This window comes from Oryctolagus cuniculus, chromosome 14 (assembly GCF_051225735.1).
Source record: "Oryctolagus cuniculus isolate XC-2025 breed Fujian yellow rabbit chromosome 14, ASM5122573v1, whole genome shotgun sequence".
In the NCBI taxonomy this organism is placed as follows: domain Eukaryota; kingdom Metazoa; phylum Chordata; class Mammalia; order Lagomorpha; family Leporidae; genus Oryctolagus; species Oryctolagus cuniculus.
Genome location: NC_142880.1, coordinates 66336239 through 66358510, shown reverse-complemented (window position 1 = coordinate 66358510; position 22272 = coordinate 66336239). Strand labels below are relative to the sequence as shown.

General features: G+C 41.0%; 2 protein-coding genes across 3 annotated transcripts in view; one reads left to right on the top strand and one right to left on the bottom strand.

Annotated features, from left to right (window-relative positions):
• Positions 1-14973, top strand: part of MROH2B (maestro heat like repeat family member 2B) — an 82676-nt gene extending 67703 nt beyond the window's left edge. The window contains exon 42 of the mRNA XM_089313160.1: positions 379-14973. Within this exon, the coding sequence (XP_089169286.1) occupies positions 379-485 (107 nt within the window). The 3' untranslated portion in view covers positions 486-14973. The remainder of the gene's footprint in view (positions 1-378) is intronic.
• The window catches only part of C7 (complement C7), a 66494-nt gene continuing 59042 nt past the window's right edge, over positions 14821-22272 (bottom strand). For both annotated transcript variants that reach the window (XM_008262152.5, XM_089313162.1), the window contains 3 exons: positions 21863-21953; positions 17445-17629; positions 14821-16194 (listed from right to left, as the gene is read on the bottom strand). In XM_008262152.5, the coding sequence (XP_008260374.3) occupies positions 16013-16194; positions 17445-17629; positions 21863-21953 (458 nt within the window). In that variant the 3' untranslated portion in view covers positions 14821-16012. The remainder of the gene's footprint in view (positions 16195-17444; positions 17630-21862; positions 21954-22272) is intronic.

Sequence of the window (22272 nt, the reverse complement as noted above, 5' to 3'; positions counted from 1 at the left end):
TGAAAATCTTAGTACCTGATTATTGTCTCTGATGCCCTACAGGTACTGGAATTTCTCCAGAGTATAAAGCAACCTTTACTCTGCCCCTTTGCAGGCATTCTTTCCAACAGACTACAATATTCTAATTGTGTAAACCTATTGATCACAAGGTCAGGGTCTTCTCTTCTTCTATTTTAATTATAAAAATAGTGTCTCAACATGTAGGTCCAAGTCCTACTCTTTAGGGCAAACTGTGAGCATTAAGACCTAAACCCCAAGTAGGGCTGACATTCAGTAGTGAGCTATGCAGGGCTGCATAAATTGGACCGTGGTTTGGGTTTTTCTTCTTGCTGGCTCTGGCTCCCCATTTCCTTAACTTTGCTATTCTTTCAATTTCAGGGCTCCAAGCACTTCGGCAAGACCCCTGTATCAGTGTCCAGAGATCAGCTGAAGCTACTTTGCAGACCCTCCTGAGAAGATGTAAAGAGATAAGCATTCCTCTGTAAACCATCAAGAAATAAACAGTTAGGCTTTTTCTAGAAATAATTCCTTTCGTCCTAGTGCCTCACAAACATACAACATCTTCAAGGAGGAAAAATGATGCCTAGGATGGAGATCTTGAAGTGGTGGCAAAATCTCCCCAAAGGCTTCCAGCAGTAAAAACAAATAAATAAATAAATCCCACAAAGTTCCTCAGGGACAATACATGGTTTGAGTGGTGGTGATGGTCACATGGCTTTGCACAAGTTAGTCTTCTCTCTTTGGAAGTGTAGATCCCAGCAGATACCAAAAATGACAGCACATGACACAATTCCCCTGCCATCAAGAAGCGGAGCATACTTAGCACTTTCCTCTTAGATCTTTGGCAGCTTTTGAATACTAACCAGACTATTCTCTTTCTAAATACTACCCTGACTCCTCTCTTTTTAAAATACAGTCTCATGATAAACTTAAACTGTTTATTCTCTGCCAGGGTGTAATTTAAGTGTCGAGATTATGCCAGACACTTTTCTACAAAAGACCCAATCTGACATTCTAGCAATCTCTTGGTTTCCTTCCCATTTATATCCTAGAGCAACAACATGTATGTGTGCATGTGAATGTTAATCTTCTTCATAGTATCTGTATTGTAATTCTTTACCCTTTATCACAATGCATAAGCAAAAACTTATACACATGATGTGACATAGATTAAAAGAAAGTTTCTAATACAGAATCAGGAACTCATTTAACAACAGCATCATGACCATTTATTAGCAACATTATCAATATATCCCTCCAGAATGTTCTTGCAAATTCATGCTGGATATCATCTAATCTCTTCACCCCCCAAACTCTTTGAAGAAACATCTTTTGTTCCTACAAAACCCAAAGAACAAAAGAATCTTTCACGTAAGAGATTTTGAGCCAGGAGTCCATTTATTCACTCATTTAACAAATCTTTATTGAGTGCCTACAATTTAGGAGCCACTCGGGCTATAACTGTGATAAAAAATTCAAAAATTTCTAACTTTATGGAGTTTATATTCTATGAAATCTGTGTATAAATCCCAGATAATGGAGTCAACCTCCAAAGTAGCTCCCAACAACTCTTGCCTCCTGGTGTTCATGCCCCCATGTAGCCCCTCTCATAAAATATAGGACTGTCCTGTACAATTATTACAACAGACAAAAATGATAAAATGTCACTTATAAAATACGGTCATGGGCGATATTTCACTCTCTTCAGTCACTCACTCTGAAGAAAGCCAGCTTAAATGTTTTGAGAACACTCAAGCACACTTATACACAGGTCCATGAAGCAAAGAACAGATTTCTCCTGCAAACAACGAGTGTGAAGTTGTGAGGCACGTGAGTGAGCCATCTTCAGAATGGATCCATGCAGTCAAGCCTTCAGATGATCCAAACCCTAGCTGACACCCTGACTGCAACGTAGGATTCTGAGTTAAACTACAGAGTGCCCCAGTACACTTGGAAACCGGGCACAGAATCACTGAATTAAGCAGTGTTTACATTAGAAATATTAATAATATTAATAAATTATCATTAAAATCACAAATTCTAATATAAACTCAGGGGTTAGCACATAAAGCCAGCTGATTACCCCAGGCCAGTATGACCATGTTCCTGGTCTTATGAATGTCACTGCCTTTCTTGGGAGGCTACACATGAGGAGGTATTCCCATGAACTCAGGCTACGTCAGCTCTGTTACTGACACTCCTGCTCTGGATGCTTCTTAGTCACCACTAGACCCCATCAGAGCCTTCTTTCCTACCCTCATCATGTTCAGCATCTCTTTTCTTTTCTTTTCTTTTCTTTTTTATTTGACATGTAGAGTTATAGACAATGAGAGAGAGACAGAGAAAAGGGTCTTCCTTCCTTTGGTTCACCCCCCAAATGGCCCCTACGACTGTTGCGCTGCGCCAATCCGAAGCCAGGAGTCGGATGCTTCTTCCTGGTCTCCCATGCGGGTGCAAGGGCCCAAGCACTTGGGCCATCCTCCACTGCCTTCCTGGGCCACAGCAGAGAGCTGGACTGGAAGAGGAGCAACCAGGACTAGAACCTGGCGCCCATATGGGATGCCAGCACCACAGGCAGAGGATTAACCAAGTGAGCCACTGGCGCGAGCCCATGTTCAGCATTTCTGTTAACCCCTCCCAACCACCACGCTCCCTCCTCAAGAGAGTTGCCACCAGTCTTCCTTGATGTCTTGCTTCCCAGCCCTTGCTTCCAGAGCCATCCCTCTGTGGTTCATCTTTAGAGTTCAAACATAGTCATGTGACTCCAGTGAGGAAAACTCTTTCAAGGTCTCGGGGAGGGGCCGGTGCTGCGGTATAGTGGGCTAAACCTCTGCCTGCAGTGCTGGCATCCCATATGGGCGCCAGTTCTAGTCCCAGCTGCTCCTCTTCCAATCCAGCTCTCAGCTATGACCTGGGAGAGCAATAGAAGATGGCCCAAGTGCTTGGGCCCCTGTATAGAAGAAGCTCCTGGCTCTTGGCTCCTGGCTCCTTGTTTTGGTTGGGCTTAGATGGCCATTGCAGCCATCTGTGGAGTGAACCAGTGAATGGAAGATCTTTTCTCTCAGTCTCTTCCCTCTCTTGGTCTGTGACTCTACCTCTCAGATAAATAAATAAAATCTTTAAAAAAAGGTCTCAGGGAAATTCTAACAGAGGAAAATCACATATAAGTACTCTTTATGAATTTACAAGTTCCTCCATCTTACTCTTGTTCTTGCCTATTATTTGCACATGCAATCATTTTTCAAGAACTGTTTACTTTAGGAGGGAGATTCCGTAAAGTGCTCAGACTGCCTAATGGGTTACTTTGGCTTTAAAGGGCCCTGAATCTTGCTATTTTGCAACCTAGACCTCTGCCCTTTAACATGACAGTGAGAGCCAGAGTCCTGCTGTTTAGTAAGGGACATTGAGTTTAGCTGATCCTTCTACAAAAGCAGTTGCACCAGGAAATAAGAGAACAAAGGTCACAGATGGGAAGAAACAAATAGGCTTCCAGTGAAAGAAGCCAGAGAAATTGCGTAACTAGAATTGTCCCTTCACTGCCTTCGTTTCAAATGATTAAGCACAGTAAGAGGTACTTCATCTGGAGCTCTCAGTAGACTTCAAGATTATAGCAAAGCTTTTCTGTTAGTATTTTACTATTACTTGATTTCATCTCCAGCCCCACTAATACCTTCATATTACCTACATATAGAATTAGAGCATGTCTGATCAGACAGGCCTGACATAACCTCATTGCTGATCAAAAACCCTGATACAGAGCAACTTTCATTTAAGATTTATTTTATTTATTTGAAAGGCAGAGTGACAGAAAGAGAGGGGAAGAAACAGAGCAAGAGAGAAATCTATTCACTGGTTCTTCCAAAATGGTTGCAAAAGTTTGGGCTGGGGCAGACCGAAGCCAGGAGCCAGAAACTCCATCCAGGTCTCCTACATGGTTTACAGAGACTAGATTGCAAGTGAAGCAGCCAGGACTTCAACTTGCACACATATAGGATGCCAGTGTCACAGGTGTGGCTTAACTCATTGAACTACAGCATCAGCTCCAGAAAGCAACTTCCTGACAAGTAATTTTAAAAATCTGCAGCATGGAAATTATTATTTCTTCAAATTTCTCTTTTTTACTCATTTATTACAAATGTATCTTAAACAAGGACAGTAGAAAACTGACAGGTTCAATAGGAGCATGAGGGAGTGACAATGGAACTTATTGTAAAAATGTATGTGTCTGTGTGTGTAAGAAACACTAAGTCATGACCTTAAAGATGACATTTGTTCCTACCTCTACTTTGTCAAAAAACATCCTTCCTTATTTGTATTCCTTCTGCACAAACTGTCCTGGATTTTATTTATTGAATTATGTGGATAGCCTGAAGGCAAGACAAATTTGTACGATATAATTTACAACATATTTGTGACTCATAACTTCTTTTCTCAATTTGGGAGCCAGTGACAAGAATTCCTTCTCCTGTATTACCTACTTCTTCTTCCAAATATTCTGAGATAAGGCCTGAGGATTAAGTTAGTCAATGCCCTAACAGTTTTTACTACACGGCAGCCCAAAAGAGTCTCTTTCTTAGAGAAGGGCCTAGGCAACTGCTTGTTATCATGCAGGATAGGTTAACAAGCACTTTGGAATTTTGCTGAGATATGCAGGGCAATGGAAATCCATTTTCACCCTGCTCCAAGGGGAATAAAAAGGAAATCATTAAATACCCTACATCCAACACTCAAAGGCTGTGTCCTGAGTTCAGATCATGGAGAATGTGCCAGACACCTGGGTCAAGCAGGTAAGACTTCCTTGACAGGACTTATTGGGTGGCAGTTTTCCAGTATGCTGCATTCTGTGAAGGATAGAGTGTAGCCATAATCTGAGTATCACAGAAGAGTTTTATTAAGAGATAAAGATTATTAAATAGCAAAGAGTCAAATATCACATGATAGGTTGAACTATACTTTATCTAGAAGGCAATGAATAGGGGCTGGCATTGTGGTACTCTGAGTTAAGCCGCCACCTGTGATACTTGCATCCCATATGGTGCTGTCTTGAGTCCCAGCTACTCTAATTCCAATCCAGCTCCCTGCCAACGTGCCTGGGAAAGCAGCAGAAGATAGTCCAAGTGTTTGGGCATCTGCCACCTAGGCTCCTGGCTTCAGCCTGGGCCATCCCTAGACATTGGGGCCACCTGAAGAGTGAACCAACAGATGGAATTTTCTCTGTCTCTCCATCACTTTAACTCTGTATTTCAAATAAATAAATAAATATTTTTTAAAATAAATAAAAAGAAGTGAATAGACAGAAAGCATTTAAGGTAAAGCTAAGAAAATGCAAAAAAAAAAAAAAAACAGTATTTTAAAATGTTATTAACAGGCCGGTGCCGCAGCTCAATAGGCTAATCCTCTGCCTGCGGCACCAGCACACTGGATTCTAGTCCCGATCGGGGTGCCAGATTCTGTCCAGCTCTCTGCTGTGGCCCAGGAATGCAGTGGAGGATGGCCCAAGTCCTTGGGCCCTGCACCCCATGGGAGACCAGGAGAAGCACCTGGCTCCTGCTAACGGATCAGCGCGGTGCGCTGGCCACAGCACACCAGCCACAGCGGCCATTGGAGGGTGAACCAACAGAAAAGGAAGACTTTCTCTCTGTCACTCTCTCTCTCACTGTCCACTCTGCCTGTCAAAAAAAAACATTATTAACAGAGAAGATAGACTGAAAAAATCAGACATTAACTGATAGACCATTTTATTTATTTATTTTATTTGATGCAGAGAACTCCCATCTTCCAGTTCACCCCCTAAATGCCCACAGTGGCTAGAACAGGACTGGGCAGAAATCAGAAGCCAGGAATTCAATCCAGTTTTACAACATAAGTTGCAAGAACCCAATTACTTGAGCCATTACTGCTGCTTACTGCTGCTTTCTGGGGTTTGCATTAGCAGGAAACTAGAGTCAGGAGCCAAAGCCAGGAGTCAATCATAGGCACTCCGTTGTGGGAGTAAATGCATACATTAATACATGTTTTACTTAAGAATGAAGGGATAGATTACCTTACCAGGTTAAAAACACAAAGACTCCATTAAGAGACTATTGGAGATTGGATTAAGATGGTGGAGTAGGGAGGGAGCTTACCACACTAGTCTAGAAGATAGTTTTAAAAAAAAGTGGAGAGAGTGTAGTCTCAAGGAAGAGTTAGGGAGAAAACAGCAGAGGAAATGCTACACAGGTTAGGGGGACACAGCACACCTAAGTGGAGGGTGTGGACATGCACAAATCAAGACCCCAGCAGCTGAGAGCCTCCACACCAGCTTTGGAGAACAAGGTGAGACCAGACTACAGCAGCCTCTGGTGATAAAGCTGCAGGAAAAACCAGGAGGGAATCTGGCTTGGAGCCCTGTCGGGGAGAATGTACCTGCCAAACTACAGGAGAGACAAAAGGGGGGGAGTACATTTCTGTTTCCCCAATCACCTTGCAACAGCATCCTGTGACAAGGCAATAGAGAGCGGGTACCATTTTGGACATACGTAACAGCTACACCAGTTTATGTCCATGCCCAGCAACCAGCAAAGTGGAGACTCTGAGTCTGGCAGGGAGAATTGATAGGAGGTTGCTCATGTCTGTAGGAGGCTTGTGTGCTGAGAATGTGAAAACACTGAGGCTGCATTGGAAGGCTCAGGGTGTGGACGGGACTTTGGGCAGTCACCGTGGGAGGCTCCACATGCTCTGGGCTCCCTGGTTCCCCAGTGAGGGACATTGCTGGGTAATTTGCTTATACCCACTTCCTTGTGGAAGTGTGGATGAATATTATATCCACTGGGGCCGGTGCCCAGGCACTGGTCTTTTTTGAGGAGAGGAAATGAGCTGTCTATGCCAACAGAACAAACCTCCCCTTTGATTTAAAAAAAAAAAAAAAAGAGGAGTTTTACCATGCTCAACCTGGGTGTCACCTTAACACTCCCTTCACCCTGGAGCACTGAATAGAGCTCCCTGGCCACATCCACCACACACCTCCAGGTATTCCCAGAAAGTAGACACTCCAGTAATCTGCAGAGGCAGGGTATCTGCACCTCCATGTTTATTGCAGTTCAATTTACAATAGCTAAGTTATAGAATCAACTCAGATGTTTATCAGCTGATGGGTGAATAAAGAAAATATGGGAGCCGGCCCTGTGGCATAGTGGGTAAAGCACAACCTGCAGTGCCGGCATCCCATATAGGCACTGGTTCGAGTCCCAGCTGCTCCTCTTGTGATCCAGCTCCTTTCTGCAGCCTGGGAAAGCAGTAGAAGATGGTCCAAGTGCTTGGGCCCCTGCACCCACATGGGAGACCCAGAAGAAGCTCCTGGCTCCTGGCTTCAGATCAGTTCAGCTCTGGTGATTATAGCCATTTGGGGGAGTGAACCAACAGATGGAAGACCTCTCTCTCTCTTTCTCTCTCCCTCTCTCTCTCTCTCTCTCTCTGCCTCTGCCTCTGCCTATCTGTAACTCTACCTTTCAAATAAATGAATAAATCATTTAAGAAGAAAAAGAAAATATGGCATATTTGTACTATGGAATGGTACTCAGTCATAAAAAGAAAGAATGAAATCCTGTCTTTAGCAATAAAACAGATGCAAGTAGAAATCATTATACTTAGTGAAATAAGACATTCCCCAAAAGTAAATATCATGTTTTTCCTGGTTTGTGGTAACTAATATACAGATTACAAAAAATGTAATATATGTAAGTGAAATTGACATGTTGAGACTTGACTGTTGTTACAGTCCTTGTCTATACTCTTGAGGAACAGTGGTTTTTCTACTTACTGCTTTTTAAATGCTTTATTTAGTGGAGGTTTAAACTTGTGATTATAAAATAAACTGAAAGTATGTTATTGTAAAAACTAAAAGAAAAAATCAGAACAGAAGGAAGACAGAAGGTGGGAGCACAGGGAAGAGGGGGTAGCATGGTAAGGATGATTATGCTGCTATATCTGCACATATGAAATATGTTAAATCTTCTCAACTGTTATAAATAAAATGTAAAGAATGAAGGGATAGGTTACCTCACCAGGTAAAGAACTACAGCAAGCTGAGGTGCTTGCCAAAGGTAAAGCAAACACTGGAGGGGTAATAGAAAAAGGTAGTTAGAAATAACAGGTAGGCTGGCGCCATGGCTCAATAGGCCAATCCTCCGCCTGCGGCGCCGGCACCCCGGGTTCTAGTCCCGGTTGCTCCAGTCCAGCTCTCTGCTGTGGCCTGGGAAGGCAGTGGAGGATGGCCCAAGTGCTTGGGCCCTGCACCCACATGGGAGACCAGGAGGAAGCACCTGGCTCCTGGCTTCAGATTGGCGCAGCGCGCTGGCCGTAGCAGCCATTTGGGGGGTGAACCAACGGAAGGAAAACCTTTATCTCTGTCTCTCTCTCTCTTACTGTCTAACTCTGCCTGTAAAGAAAGAAAGAAAGAAAGAAAGAAAGGAAGGAAGAGGTAAACCATGTGCCCAGTTACAGAAATGAAAACTATGATTGTCATGAGTATTTCCTGCCCAATTAAAAATTGTATTTACTTTTATTTTATTTGAACATCAGAGAGAGAGAGAGATAAAGATAGATATACATAGAACTTCCATCTGCTAGTTCGTTCACCAAATACTTGCACCAGGCTGAAGCCAGGAGCCCAGAACTCAACCAAAGTCTTCCACATGGGTGATAGGACTCAAGTACTTTAGACATCATTTGCCACCTCCCAAGGCACACATTGGTAGGAAGCTGGAATCAGAAGTAGAGCTGGAACTAGAACCCAGGCACTCAGATAGGGGTGCAGGCATCCTTAGTGACCCATGAAACCTCTGTCCCAAATGCCCATCCCTCTTCCTGTTATGATATTTCTTGATGTATGTGTGAATGTGTATAATGTATCTTTATTTTTTATTCTTTTTGTCCCTATACAATATAAGATGTATTGACTTTATATTGTAATATTTAAGTATTATTAGTTTTTATCATGGCACTTAGTTATAACTTATTAACATGAACAGAAAGCATCACTCAAAGACTTTACTCCCTCTTATGAGGAAAGAGCTACTACTGTTTTCAGTTGTACACAGGATCATCACATGTTAGGCAGAACATAATCATGACCTTGTGACAGTTTTTACTCTGAAAGTCAATGCACTTCAAGCAAACACATATGTGTGAAGTTGACAAATGGTAGGCTTGCAATAGTTACTTCTGTGAGCCAAGTTGACTGTGCCATGAGATGCCCAGGTATCTAGTTAAACATTTCTAAGTTTGTGAGAATGTTTCTGGAAACAAACAGTATATGAATTAGTGAACTGAATAGTGAACTGCCCTAATGTGGGCATCATTCAACAACTTGAAAACATAATTGGAACAGAAGGGCAAAGGAAAATAGAGGAAAAAAATTCTGTCCTTCTCTCTCTGCCTACCACAGTGCCTGAATGTGAGTGAAGACATCTGCCTTCTCTTGCCTTTGGACTGGGCCTTATTTATAAGATGGGTGGTCCTAGTTGTCAACCCTCAGACTCAGACTGGAATGCTCAATGCCAGCCTTCCTGAGCAGCCAGCAATTCTCTGTGTTTCCAGCCAAATTGGCCAGTAGATTCTTATGTAACAGACCCTCAGGTAAACATCACTTATGCTTCCTTTCCCTGGTCAATTCTTCTCTAGCTTAGACATCAAGGATCATCTATGTTCTTGAAGCCCTTTCCCTGGAATTCAGCACAAGTCTTGTCACATCAGGATGCTTAGAAATAACAGTGATAACAGAGCTTCCAATGATAACACTGCTTCACATTTGTCCTTTCATAGGAAATCATTCTCAGCTTGTGAATCAAAAAGAACATTTACACATTCCTTCCTCCACTGCCCACCTTCTCCCCCCAGCCCACCCCTTCTGAAACAACAGACTTTCTATCTGGTCTGATTAACCCATGGCTGAAAAGGCAAGTTTTTCTATGTGACTGATGTTTCGCATGGAAATCCAGAGCTTTGCCTTCAGAGCCTGACAGAAATGAATAAAAAGACAAATTGTCAATGCGTTGGTTGTCACAGCAGGGGCACATATCACGCCATCAGCTTTTTTTCCCCAAACGTGTGAACTGCCTGAAAGACCAAAGTAATTGAAAGGCAGACATAAACCACACTGGTTTCTCAGGTATTAATGGAAATTGCCTCCTACTGAGGTTGCTTTCTGGCTTAGCTTCTGAAAAAGAAACAGGCCATCCTGTCCCTAACACAAACACTCAATACATTTTAACTAGTCCATCGAGGAAGAAAGCTCTCAGAGGAGTAGGAAGCAGCAGGACGTCTGTGGCTGCTCAACTGTGCCAGTCCCAGGCTAAGAATGACCCAAACTCCCTTTCCTTCCTTCCCACTCCCCCCAACACACACACTTCTCTTGCCTCCCTGCCATTCTCATCTCCTTTTCTACTTTCTCACTTCAAAGAGAAAAGCAGAAATCATAGACACACCTGAACACTCACTTAATCTTGTACCTAAAGGAAGCAGCTTCTTAGTTTATCTTCAAGTTTATGGTATCCACCTCCACTAGCTGTTATGATGGTGTCACAAATAATCCAAATGCATACAGTGGGATAGCATATATGTGACTATGTGGATATAAGAAATTTGGGTTGGAGTGAATGCTTGGCACAGCAGTTAAGACACATATCAGGGTACCAGGGTTCATGTCTTGGCTCTGCTTCTGATTTTCAGAATAATGAAATAATGTACACCCTAGGAGGTATCAGGTGATGGCTCAAGTATTCAGGTCCCCTACCACCCACTTGAGGGACCTGGATTGAGTTCCTGGATCCCAGGGCATTTGTATTTCAGTGATCTAGAAAAACAACAACAAACCAAACCCCAAATTAGTACGAGAAAAGAAATATTTAAAATTAAAGAAGAAATTAAAAAATTGAAACCAGACACACACACACACAAATCAGTGAAATGATGAGCTGGTTTTTTAAAAAAATAAACAAACTTAATACACCTTTGGCCCAACTAACCAAAAAGTAAATACATAAAATCAGAGATTAAAAAGGAGATGTAACAACAGATACCACAGAAATAAAAAAGAATCATCAGGAAATGCTACAAAAAGCCGTATGCCAAAAAATTGGAAAACCTAGAAGAAATGGATAGATTCCTGGTCACATACAATCTACCAAAATGAGACACAGAGACATTAAAAACCTAAACAGACCAATAAGCAAGATGGAGAATGAATCAGCAATAAAGACTCTTCCAACAAAGCCCAGGACCAGATGGCTTCACTGCTGAATTCTACCAGACTTTGAAAGAACGATTAACTCCAATTCTTTTCAAGCTACTCAAAACAACTGAAAGGGAAGAAATCCTCCCAAACTCCTACTATGATGCTAACATCACCTTAATTCCAAAACCAAAAAAAGAAACAACAAAGAAAGATAACTATAGACCAACATCCCTGATGAACATAAATTCAAAAATAATTAATAAAATACTAGCTAATTGAATCCAACAACACATCAGAAAGATCATTCATCTGGACCAACTGGGATTTATCCTTGGTATGCAGGGATGGCTCAACATTTGCAAATCAAAAAATCTGATACATCACATCAACAAACTGAAGAAAAAAACTATATGACTATCTCAATAGATGCAGAGACAGCATCTGATAAAATACAACACACTTTTATGATGAAAACCTTAAGCAAATTCGGTACAGAAGGAACATTCCTCAACACAAACAAGGCAATCTATAAGAAATCCACAGCCAGCTCTTATTAAATGGGGGAAAAGTTGGACATATTCTCACTAAGATCCAGAACCAAAGAAGGATGCCCACTCTCACCATTGCTATTCAATATTGTCCTGTAAGTTTAGGCACAGAAAAGAAATCAAAGGGATACAAGCAGCAAAGGAGGAAATCAAACTATCCCTATTTGCAGATTACAAGATTCTATATAGAGGGGAACAAAAAGACTTCAGTAACAGACTCTTGGAACTCATTAAAGAATGTGATAAAGTGGCAAGATATAAAGTTAAAACACACAAAAAAATAACCTTTGTATACACAGAAAATACCATGGCTAAGAAAGAACTTCTCAATCAATCCCATTCACAATAGTCACCAAAAAAAGAAAATACATTGGAATAAATTTAACCAAAGAAGTCAAAGATCTCTATGATGTAAATTATAAAACATTAAAGAAAGAAATAGAAGAAATAAAAAATGAAAAAATCTTCCACATTAATGCATTAGAAGAATCAATATCATCAAAATGCCCATACTACCAAAAACCAATTACAGATTTACTGTGATTCCAATCAAATATCAAGGTAATTCTTTTCAGATCTAGAAAAAATGATGCTAAAATTCATATGGAAACATTAGAAATCATGAATAGCTAAAGAAATCTTAAACAACAAAAACAAAGCTAGAGGCATCACAATATCAGATTTCAAGACATACTACAGGGCAGTTATAATCAAAACAGCCTGGTACTGGCAAAAAAAATAGATGTATACACCAATGGAACAGAATAGAAATGCCAGAAATCAATCCACCCATTTACTACCAACTTACCTTTAACAAAGGAATTAAAATCAATCCCTAGAATAAGGACAGTCTCTTCAACAAATGAAGCTGGGAATACTTGATCTCCATATTCAGAAGCATGAAACAAGACCCCTACCTTACACCTTACATAAAAATTCACTCAAAATGGATCAAATGCTAATACCACCAAATTATTAGAGAACATTGAGGAAACCCTACAAGACATTGGCACAGGCAAAGACTTCCTGGAAAACACCATAGAAGCATAGGCAATCAAAGCCAAAAATGGGCAAATGGGATTGCAACAAGCTGATGAGTTTCTGCACTGCAAAAGAAACACTCAGCAAAGTCAAGAGGCAACCAAAAGAATGGGAGAAAACATTTACAAACTATGCAACTGATAAAGGATTAATATACAGAATCTATAAACAGTTCAACAAACTCTACAACATCAAAACAAACAATCCAGTCAAGAAATGGGCAAAGGATTTGAACAGGCATTTTTCAAAAGAAGAAATTCAAATGGTCAATAGCTCTCCCCCCCCCCCCCCAGTTATAATGGCTTTCATACAGAAATCAAAAAACAATAAGTGTTGGTGAGGATGTAGGGACAAAGGTATCTTAATCCACTGTTAGTGGAAATGTAAACCGGTGCAGCCTTTTTGGAAGACAACATGGAGATACTTCAGAAATCTGAAAATAGATTTACCGTATGACTCAGCAATCCCACTCCTAGGAATCTACCCAAGGAAAATGAAATCAGCATATGAAAGAATTATCTGTACTCCCATGTTCATTGCAGCTCAACCACAATATCTAAGATATGGAATCAACCCAGATGTCCATCAGCTGATGACTGGATAAAGAAATTATGGTATATATACAGTATGGAATATTATTCAGCCCTAAGAATGAAATCCTGTCTTTTGCAACAAAATGGATGCAACCAGAAACCATTATACTGAGCAAAGTTACCCAGTTCAAAAAGACAGATGCAATGTTTCCCCTGATCTGTGGTAATTAATGGAGTACCTAAAACATAATGCACTGGAGTGAAATTGACATTTTGAGGGCTAACACTATGACAGGGCAAACAAAGCTGCCACCTACCGTGCCAGCATCCCCTATGGGCACCAGTTCAAATCCTGGCTGCTCCACTTGCAATCCAGTTCTCTGTTATGCCCTGAGAAAGCAGTAGAGGATGGCCCCAGTCCTTGGAGTCAGATGTAAATTTTCCACTGGAAACTCAAAATTTCAGATTTTGGATTTTCAGATTAGGAATGCCCAACCCATAGTTTATTTCAGACCTCAGGCTCTGGGAGCACTTGATCATGCTGACCATGTCCTCTATATAAAGGGGATCGTGGTAACACATAAGCAACATAATTCTACCTTGTACTAGTTTCACGCTACATTGTCCTATAAATAGGACACCTAAAAAAGAGTTAAGTTGAGCAATAACTATACTATTTATGGTAACTTTGAAATAAATATTGTATCATTAAAATATTAACAGAATTGAAAAATTTGAAAATTAGTGGGTTAAGCTCAGAACAGAAATCACTGGAAGCCGGCGCCGCGGCTCACTAGGCTAATCCTCCACCTAGTGGCGCCGGCACACCAGGTTCTAGTCCCGGTCAGGGCGCCGGATTCTTTCCCGGTTGCCCCTCTTCCAGGCCAGCTCTCTGCTGTGACCCGAGAAGGCAGTGGAAGACGGCCCAAGTGCTTGGGCCCTGCACCCTATGGGAGACTAGGAGAAGCACCTGGCTCCTGCCTTCAGATCAGCGCAGTGTGCCGGCCACAGCGTGCCAGCCGTGGCGGCCATTGGAGGGTGAACCAACGGCAAAAGGAAGACCTTTCTCTCTGTCTCTCTCTCTCACTATCTACTTTGCCTGTCAAAAAAAAAGAAAAGAAAAGAAATCACTGGAAAGGTATTGGCATATTTCCTATCAAATGAATTGACTTGTTTAAGTCATTGTCTTATGATCTTCAGCTGAGTCTGGCATTCTCAAGTCCTACCCCCTGCCCAGGGTAGAAATTAAGTTCATAATAACCTCTAACAAATGCAGTAGCAGTGTCTGAAAGCTATTGTTTCCAATCACTTGAAATCTATCTCCTGTTAACTTCCATACATTATATTTGCATCTTCCCTCAAGGGGGCACTTTTAAAACAAATATGTAGTCAGATCTGGATCATTCATAAAACTTCAGGCAAGAACACGCTAACCATTCTTCATGGAAATAGCCTCTAAAACTAAACATAATACAGAACCAGAAAATTATGCAGAATAATATCTTTAATGAGTATTCTTATCCTTGTCATCTTAAGCTTGGTTGAAACATATTCACTAGAATCATAAATTAGAGACAGTATTTGTATATAAAAGCATATTTTAAATTCTATTTAAGCCCACTCATTTCACCTCGAACTAGTTTTTTGTATTGATGAAAGGTGAATTAAGAATGAATAAAAGAAGGATGCTTCAAACTGCATACCCTCCTGAAAAACCTAGGCATGTATACACATTAGGGAAAACTGTTCTCAAATATGCTCAATGCAGAGGCATGAACTGATGCTTCTTTCACAAAAGGAGAGCGGAGGAATTGCAAGTCTTGTGTTTGATACATTCTAAACAAAAGCCCCCAAGAGAAGACTGAATTGTATTTGTTCTCAGACAAGAAGGCAGAAGGCCCCCTGTGACCACAGCATAATGAATTCTGCTCTGACATTTAAATGGTTCAATCTCCTGACAAGAATAGGGATCGCTACATGTAGCAGTTGACTCAATAGAGTGAAGTGTGAGATTAGGACTCAGGATGGGAATAATTGTATCTGTCTTTTTCCATTTAGATCCCCTTGTATTTGCTCTCATTGAGGGAAGCCAATCTCTCTAATCAGGAAATCATGTTCCTTCTGTTTTCCTAATCAATTTGTAGTGCTCTGGCCCATGAGTTGAGTCAATCATTTTAATAGAATCATACGGATGAAGGGAGCATTCAAATTTCTCTAATCTAATCCTCTAGTTTTCTTGATTTAAAAAAAAAAAAGTCAAAGTCCAGAAACATTCACCATTTTTCCAAGAACACACAGCTAGTTCATGCAAAAGTTCAAGAACATTCTGTATCCTGAAACATAAAAAGGGAAGATAAACAAGAGTATCTGCATTCACATTTGGGAAAACAAACGGTGTGTTTATATAGTAGCTTCATATATGTGTGTTTATATATACATATAAATCTTATATATGTATATATTGCTATATATAAATTATATATGTATATGGACATGTGCATGTATATATACTTTATGTATTTATATATATATGTGTGTGTGTTTAAATAGCTTATATTGAGGAAACCCAATAGAGAGGAAGTAGAAAGAATGTGCCTCCATGCTGGCAAAGCATCTAAGTGTTCAGTGATACAGGTGTGTCAGTTCAGCTTGGGAAGCTGACCAGGGCCCTCAGGAGCCTACTGGGTTTCCCCAGCACAGGGATTTATGCTGGTGATGGACAGGCTCTGCCCTTTGCATCTCAGGGCGCCGGCCTCACATTCAGACATTGTTTGTTCCTTGCCATTCAGTTCCACACAAATACTAAACCCTTCTTCTTCACACTCCATTGCTTCTCGGCAGACACATTTGCTGCTCTGGGCTGGAAGAAATAAGCAAGAGAGATTTAATAGAACATTATGGAGGTGGGAGGGTCAAAACATATTATCCCCAAAGCAATGATGTGGTGATTAGAGAGCTGTAGAAACTTCTGCCTTAAGTTATAAAATAAACTATCTGCTGGAAAAGCAGTAGGACCAAGAAACTGAGGCATTTTGCTCTACTTGGAATAAATGGGTGTTGAGGTTGGTGCCAGACTTTATCAGTTGGACCCACATGAGGTAGTTCTATCCCAGTCAAGACCTCTCCAATTCTCCTCCCAGATGCTGCTACCCTTGTGAGCCTGAAGTTGAGTGCAATATTTCACCCCACAGACCAACTGAGAAGACCCCCAGAAGGAACCAAGAGTCAAGGCTCAAGCACAGCGAGAAAGAAAACAGGAATTAAATTCTGAGAAAGAAGGCATGGCATGCTAAAGGCTATGTATCCTGTAAAAACAAACCAGAAATATGATCTGAAGGGAAGCAATCTGGTGGGGGAAGGGGGAGTACAAGCTGAAATACACCAAGCAGATGGCTCCAAGAGAGCTGACAAGGTCAGCCAGAGGGTGGTGGTGAGCACCAAATCCAAGGTGACCCAGACGTGACTCAAGTTCATACTCATATGTCATCATCCATGCTGCAACCCTTGAGGGAGTGAGAGCAGGTATGGGCCAGGAGTAGGAGGGAGCAAAGAACGGACAGAAACTTGGCGGATCACACAGCCCCGTTCCTAAATTTCGATAGCAAAACTTAAGGCAGTGACTTGGCTCCAGTTATCTAGCCCTTCCCATTTCACAGTACTGTCCAAACTATGGGAAGTGTGTTGCACCCTAGTCAGTATTCAAGATCATTGTAGGGAGCCAGCGTTCTGGCACAGCAGGTAAAGTGGCCCTTGTGATGGCAGCATGCCATATGGACACCAGTTCATGTCCCAGATGCTCCACTTAAAACCCAGCTCCCAGTAATAATAATAAGGATAGTACAAGAGAAAAGTCTTGGGGGTGGAGTGGGGATCACCCATGTCTGGGGACCACTCAGAGCATCATGAATGGGTCCTCATTGGCTTAGGTAACTGATCTACAACCCTCCCCAGGAGAGGAAGTGCCAGAGCATAGTTCACTGTCAAACCAATCTGAGTCTTTGACATCCTTAAATATCAGCTTTGATCCCTGCTAACCTAGAAACTACGTTTTTAGAAAACTCAGTACTGTCATTTTGTCACTCATACTTAGAAATATAAAGTGCCCCTTACCATCACACTTTCCCCACAGTGGACATGCGCCACAAGCTTTCTGGACTGCAGCAGGCACAGCACAGCTGTCCATGCCAGTGAGGGTGTAATTCCTACCCTGACAGCGGAGAACATGCAGCTTGCAAACTGTCAGGGCCAGAGTCCTCTTGCTTCTCTCATCTCGAGCGCACACATCCAAGGAAGATCTGAAAAGAATATTTTTAATTATATATTACTTACAAGATTTCCATTCTTAAAAGCTGAGAAGGAAAAGTAGAAAGCAAGACGTTGAACTCATTGCCCCCAGATGTTATGAGCCACAGAAAAAATAGAACAGAAACTGGAATTCCCTTAATTCCTAGGCTCAACGCCCTCGGATCTTCCAAATAAAATAAACATGTTTGCTCTTTACTTGCTCATAATTTTTACAAGCTTAGATATCTAGTGTTGAGCTTGTTCCATCTACAACAGAAAAGATACAAAGAATTAGATGAGAAGGTAAAGCCTGCTACAGCAGCCAGTGAATTGATTGACAATGATGAAAGAGACAAAAAAAAATCATCAAAAATCAAACAGGCAGAGATTGCAGGAGAAATACACTACTTCTAGCCCAATAGCCTTGACAATTTATATCTAGAATATAAAACTGCCCAATAATTAATGAACCTGAATTTTCAAAGGAAGATGAAATTGCATTTTAAGATTTATTTATTTACTTGAAAGGCATAGTGACAGAGAAGAGGAGAGACAAAGAGTGAGAGATCTTCCATCCAGCATTTCACTCCCCAAATGGCTTCAACAGCCAGGTCTGGGTCAGGCCAAAGCCAGTAGCCAGGAACAATATCTGGGTCTCCCACATGGGTGGCAGGGGCCCAAGCACTGGGCCATTCTCTGCTGTGTTCCAGGCACATCAACAGGAAGCTGGATCAAAAGTTGAGCAGACCAAGCTAAAATGAGCACTGCAATATGAGATGCTGGCATTGCAAGCGGTGGCTTAACCCTCCCCAAGGCTATTGTTTAAATTATCTATGCTTACAAAAGAATTCAGAAATATGTTCACTACCTGTTACCTTTTTCTTGAGCATTGGTGCTAATATGGTAAGATTAAGCTATTTAGAATGTCACTAATAAAAGCAATCACATTTCTGAACACTGATAAATAGAAAGACATTACTGTTAGTGAGACTTTAGATAATAAAGCATTTTTGTACCAAAGGTCTTCAAAAAGTCAGTGAAGGGGCAGGCATTTGCCTAAGGGCAAAGATGCTCACATACCACATAAGAGAACCAAGGTTTGATTCCTGGGTCTGGCTCCTGAATCCAGCTTCCTGCTAAGGCAGATGCTGGGAGACAGCAGGTAATAGCTCAAGTAATTGGGTTCCTGGCACCCATGTAGGAGAGCTGGATCGAGTTCCCTGATCCCAGCTTCAACCTCAGCATAGCTCCCCATAGCATTTGGGGAGTGAACCAGCAGACAAGAGAAAGATCTTTCACTCTTTCTCATTCTCTCTCCCCACTACTGCCTCTCAAATAAATAAAAATCTTTCAAAATTAATTCTTGGAAAATGCATATCACCGAAAAACTATGCAGAGATTTCAAAAAAATTTTGTACAAAATAAATTTGTCAGTTTAATTTCATTTTCCTTGAACTTCTTGAAGTAGCTTAATATGCCAGACAGGGTCAGAAAGAGTCTACATCCACATGTTTTATTTAGTTCTAATATTTTCCTCTCTGACCAAGAGATTAATTTCTTAGCGTTATTTACATTACAAAAGAATCCCCTTTTTTCCACATATGTCTTTCAATCTGTTCATTTAAAGCTTAAATATAACTACTCAGAAGAGCTGGTAGGGCAGAGACCTTAAAATGCCACCTTGTTATCAGTATCTGATACCAGGAAATCATATGAAAATGCATAGCATGTCTACAAGCAATAGACTGCGGATAAACCAAATGAAGTGGAGAAATTGGTAAGAGAATGAAAGTGAATCGAAGAGAACTATGACTAATAGAGAATAACAGCAGAGTTAGAATACTGGAACCAGAACGTGTCCAGGCTGACCATCATTTCCACTTACACTGTTAGGCTGTAATTGTCTTCACACTAGAAGTTACTTTATATGATCTCTATTCCCTACTGTAGGCTCAAGAAGTTGGATATGGGTTTGATGACCATGATAATAGAAAGCCAAGTAATAACTGGCATATTTGTGTTTTGATTCTTAGCCCTAAAGATGCGCTGTAAGCCCAGGTGCTGGATATTTCCCATCCCCCCCCCCCCCCCCAGGTTACTCTCCAGTGCTCTCCCACTGCCTAGGAGGCTAACGCGCTTGGAACACATTACAGACTCCTTCGCCCAGCAGCTTGCAGTGGGCTTGATCAGTGGGGAACATGGCAGGAAACTGGAGGCCAGGAAGAAATTGCAGCTTGGATGTATATCCCCCTGACTCACTTCTGTGGGATCTCTGAGGTCCTGAAACACAGCCTCAGCTACTCCTCAGCAGCCCTCTCCACAAAGCCCTCCTCTGTCTCCAAGTGTTGAAAACTCCTCTCCTCATTCCTAAGGGTTTGGACACGGACTTATGGCTGAGTTGTTGACAGTGCAGGAATACTACCCTACGGCTTGTAGTCTCCTCCTTTATTCTGCCCATTTTTTTATATATTTATATTTTATTTTATTTAATGAACATAAATTTCCAAAGTACAGCTTATGGATTACAATAGCTTCCCCCCCATAACTTCCCTCCCACCCACAACACTCCCCTCTCCCACTCCCTCTCCCCTTCCATTCACATCAAGATTAATTTTTAATTATCTTTATATACAGAAGATCAATTTAGCATATTTTAAGTAAAGATTTCAACAGTTTGCACCCACACAGAAACACAAAGTGTAAAATACTATGTGAGTACTAGTTATAGCATTAATTAAACACCTAAGAGTAATTGTGTATTTTTTTTAATTTTCAATTATCTTTATATACAGAAGATCAATTTCACATATATTAAGTAAAGATTTCAACAGTTTGCACCCACACTGAGACACAAAGTGTAAAATACTATTTGAGTACTAGTTATAGCATTAATTAAACACCTAAGAGTAACTGTGTATTAATTACAGAGTTCAACCAACAGTTTTAAGTAGAACATAAAAAATACTAAAAGGGTAAAGTATTAAGTTCTCTTTTTTTCTGTTTCTTTTTTGTTTGTTTTTTTGTTATATAGTTTTTTTATTTAATAAATGTGAATTTACAAAGTGCAGCTTTTGTATTGTTGTGGCTCCCCCCCCAACCTCCCTCCCTCCCGTGGCCCTCCCCTCTCCCACTCCCTCTCCCATCCCGCCCTTCATCGAGTTTCATTTTCAATTACCTTCATATACTGAAGATCAACTTAGTATATACTAAGCAAGGATTTCAACAGGCTGCACTCACACAACTGCACAAGGTATAAGGTATTGTTCGACTAGTAGTGTTGTTTTTAAGTTTCATAGTAGAACACATTAAGGACAGAGATCCTACGTGGGGAGCATGTACCCAGTGACTCCCGTTGTTGATTTAACAATTCTGCCCATATTTTTATAAATAGCCCTGCTAACAAATGTATTCTCGTTCTAATGCAATTATGCCATCAGCATCCCACTAGGACCATGACGCAGGCACTACCGCACTTCGGCTATCCTCTTACCAGGGAGGAATTTCCAGCGGCCAGCATTTTCTAACATAAATCTGGAGAAGTAGCTTCAAGAAGCGGGAAAGTGTGGTGGGCCTTGTGGCACATGTTAAGATGCCATTCATTGGGATTCTATATTGGAGTGCCTAGTTTCACACCTAGAACTACCCTCCAACCAGCTTCCTGCTAATGCACACCCTGGGAAGAAGCAGGTGATGGCTCAAGTACTTGGGTCTCTGCCACCCATGTAGGAGACCCAAATTGAGTTCCTGGCTCCTAACTTCAGCCTGGTCCAGTCTCAGCTGTTGAGGGCGGCAGATGGGAAATCTTTCACTCTTCCTATTTGTCTATGTCTTTCTGTCTCTGCCTCTCTGCCTTTCAAATAAACAAACTTAAATAATCTTTAAAACAAAATAATCAAAATCTTTATTAGTATTGCTTTAAGAGTTTATGTCCCAAGAGAATTTCACCCCTAATCCTCTAAAGCTTGAAATTGTTAGGTGAGTGTTTTGTTGTGTACACATGTAACAGTGTTTCAGTAGTTCTTCAGTCTTGAAATTTCAGTAGCCAAATTAAAGAACTGCTAATCCCATGGCTGTAAGCCCTGGTGACCCAGGCAAAAATCAGGCAGCAGATGGGCCAGATTAAACTGAAAATATCTTCAACCCTTGGTAAACTACACCTTTGGTTCAGCATAAAACTAGCATCTATCAAGCCACCCTGATTATCTTGAATAAAAGAAGGCAGAGAAATGTGTAGCAGAGCTTACCCACACTCATAGGGCATTTTACAAACACATCTTGAATTCTGCAGTTTCTCCCAGCGCTGACATTCAGGCACTGCCTGTGTTAAAGGAGCGTCTGAAAAGATAGGACAAAGGAGAAACAATCATCAGGAGAGACAGCTTCTTCATTGTAAACAAGGTATTATCTTAATTGTTGAACCAAGGCCTGTAGTATTCTCAACTGCAACGAGTTTGTACAGCAAAAAGAAATAATAATAAAGATCTAAAATATTTTACACTGAGAATAATCGCATGGATAATACACATAGCTTCTATTTTTTCAGCATTTACACTTGGTCATGTACTTCTTGAACACTGTCAAATTAAATCTTTTTTTTATTTATTTATTTGACAGGTAAGGGTTACAGACAGTGAGAGAGAGAGAGAGAAAGGTC